At 42.8% G+C, this 2,500-nt stretch overlaps 1 protein-coding gene across 2 annotated transcripts in view; it reads right to left on the reverse strand.

Annotated features, from left to right (window-relative positions):
• Positions 1-673: 673 nt before the first annotated feature.
• LOC310811774 (coagulation factor XI-like) overlaps positions 674-2,500 on the reverse strand; it is a 5,880-nt gene continuing 4,053 nt past the window's right edge. The window contains exons 8-9 of one of the 2 annotated variants that reach the window (XM_083680071.1): positions 1,308-1,440; positions 674-1,054 (exon numbers count right to left, since the gene is read on the reverse strand). In XM_083680071.1, coding sequence (XP_083536197.1) covers positions 958-1,054; positions 1,308-1,440 — 230 coding nt within the window. In that variant the 3' untranslated portion in view covers positions 674-957. Of the gene's footprint in view, positions 1,441-2,500 lie in introns of both variants that reach the window. The other variant, XM_083680070.1, reaches the window with a different exon arrangement.

A 2,500-nucleotide genomic window follows, 5' to 3' on the forward strand; every position in this document is an offset into this window, starting at 1 on the left:
GTGCCCACAAGTTCTCTATGTCTCTACATTGTGGTACAGGGAAACTGTTGTTGCAATTGTTGCCAGAAAAAACAAGAATGAACTTTGCACTCACACCTGTTCTTCAATTTTGACTGGGTGAAAGTGTTTAGCAAACTCCTCTATCTTTCATCAGCACTGCACTGGCAACAGAATCATAGGTGAAGGCAATATGATGGACATTTATCTGGGAATGTTACATTCATCTGTGTAATTCATTTGTGTCTGGGCAGACTAAGAAAAGGACACCAGGAGATTTTACCCTAAAGTACCAGTCAGTGGATTCCTGTCGAGTCATTTTGTAGCCTGTGATACCATGTGGCCATACTGGGTAATGCAGCTAGTGCCAATAAGCATGTTTCACCATTACAACCCATGTTAAACTTTGTATTCCATCTAAGAGGGGGAGGGGGACAGAGAAACGGAGGATTGCAAGAGAAGGGAGGGTGGTAGAGAAGAGAGTGGCATCGAAGCACAGAGAGAGAAGGGGGGGGGGGGGGGGGGGGGTAGAGAGAAAGTGAGACCAATTGACTGTGGGGATAGGGGGGGCGGGGGAGCAGAGGGAGAGGTGGGACACAGACACAGACATACAAACACACACACAAACACACACAAACAAACAAACAATAATTCCACAATAAGATTCTGCAATGTTTTTATTTTATACTCCATTCCACTATATTGTAAACTGAACTGGGATCAGTTTCCCGAAAGCTTTGTAGCTACAGTAGTACTTTATCTCTTTTGGAAATTCAGGCCCATTCCTCTCCTAGACCAACACAGTTATTCATTTAATGCATTTAACACTTCTGTGTTTGTGGCTGGCTTGTCAGGAGAAATTAAGCCTATGAAGCTTTCAGGAAACTGACCTCAGATCTTTATTGATCAAAGATCTTTCATAGAATGTTGTGAGTGTGTGCAGTATGTGCACAGTATGTTCTAACAGTTCACGGAGAATCCAGACACTACATTGGCCATGCTGACCACTTTCAGAGGGAGGGGGATGGTCATGACTTGTTTCAGGTAGCACTGATCCCTGGAAAAACACCAACACAAACGCAACTTCAATATAAGAATTGCAAAGTTATAAGTAGTCAGTGGGTGTGAAGGTGTGTATACAGGCTAGGGATAAGGACTCATGGATGTAAGAAAATAACTTAGAGTTTTTGTCAAGGTGTGTGTGTGTGTGTGTGTGTGTGTGTGTGTGTGTGTGTGTGTGTGTGTGTGTGTGTGTGTGTGTGTGTGTGTGTGTGTGTGTGTGTGTGTCCGTGCTGTCTGATACCACAGACCTGTCGTGGGTGTAGAACTGGCATTGGGGGTCTGCAGTGCAGGTCTGCTGGCAGGCCTCTGGGGAGTCCAGAAACACTTTCTGTCGGTCAGAGCCAGGGAAGTCAATCCCCTCATATGGTGCCGTGACCCAGTCTGTGGAAGGACAGAGGGAACATTAGGAATAGACTAGTGCGTTTTAAGAAACACCTATGAAAAAGTGATTACCTAATAATTACGGCTCATTTAGATTGTAAAAAATAATATAATTATAATAATAATAATATATATATATATACATATATATACACAGTGGGGGAAATAATTATTTGATCCCCTGCTGATTTTGTTAGTTTGCCCGATTACAAAGAAATGAGCAGTCTATAATTTTTATGGTACTTTCATTTTAACAAATAGAGACAGAATATCAACAAAGAAGTCCAGAAAATACACATTATATAAAGTTATAAATTGATTTGCATTTGATCGAAGGAAATAAGTATTTGATCCCCTTCAAACCAGCAAGAATTCTGGCTCATACAGACCGGTTATATGCCCATGAGGCACACAGATTACTCCTGTTACTTTAAGAAAGTACTCCTAATCTTTGCTTGTTATGGGTATAAAAGACACCTGTCAATAGAATCAATCTCTTCCATTCCAACCTCTCCACCACCATGGGCAAGACCAAAGAACATTCAAAGGACATCAGGGTAAGAGTTGTAGACCTGCACAAGGCTGGAATGGGCTACAAGACCATCAGCAAGAAGCTTGGTGAGAAGGAGACAACTGTTGGTGCAATTATTAGAAAATGGAAGAAATACAAAATAACCATCAATCGCCCTCGGCCTGGAGCTCCATGCAAGATCTCGCCTCGTGGGGTAAGGATGATCATGAGAAGGGTAAGGGATCAGCCCAGAACTACACGGGAGGAGCTTGGTAATGATCTCAAGGCAGCTGGGACCACAGTCACCAAGAAAACCATTGGTAACACACTACACCGTAACGGATTGAAATCCTGCAGTGCCCGCAAGGTCCCCCTGCTCAACTCGGCACATGTACAGGCCCATCTAAAGTTTGCCAATGAACACTTAAATGATTCAGAGAAGGCTTGGGAGAAGGTGATGTGGTCAGATGAGACCAAAATTGAACTCTTATAAATATAAATTCGACTCTTCGTGTTTGGAGGGAGAGAAATGCTGAATGCTACAAACCC

This window comes from Argentina silus, assembly GCF_951799395.1.
Source record: "Argentina silus genome assembly, chromosome: 11".
NCBI classification, from domain to species: Eukaryota; Metazoa; Chordata; class Actinopteri; order Argentiniformes; family Argentinidae; genus Argentina; species Argentina silus.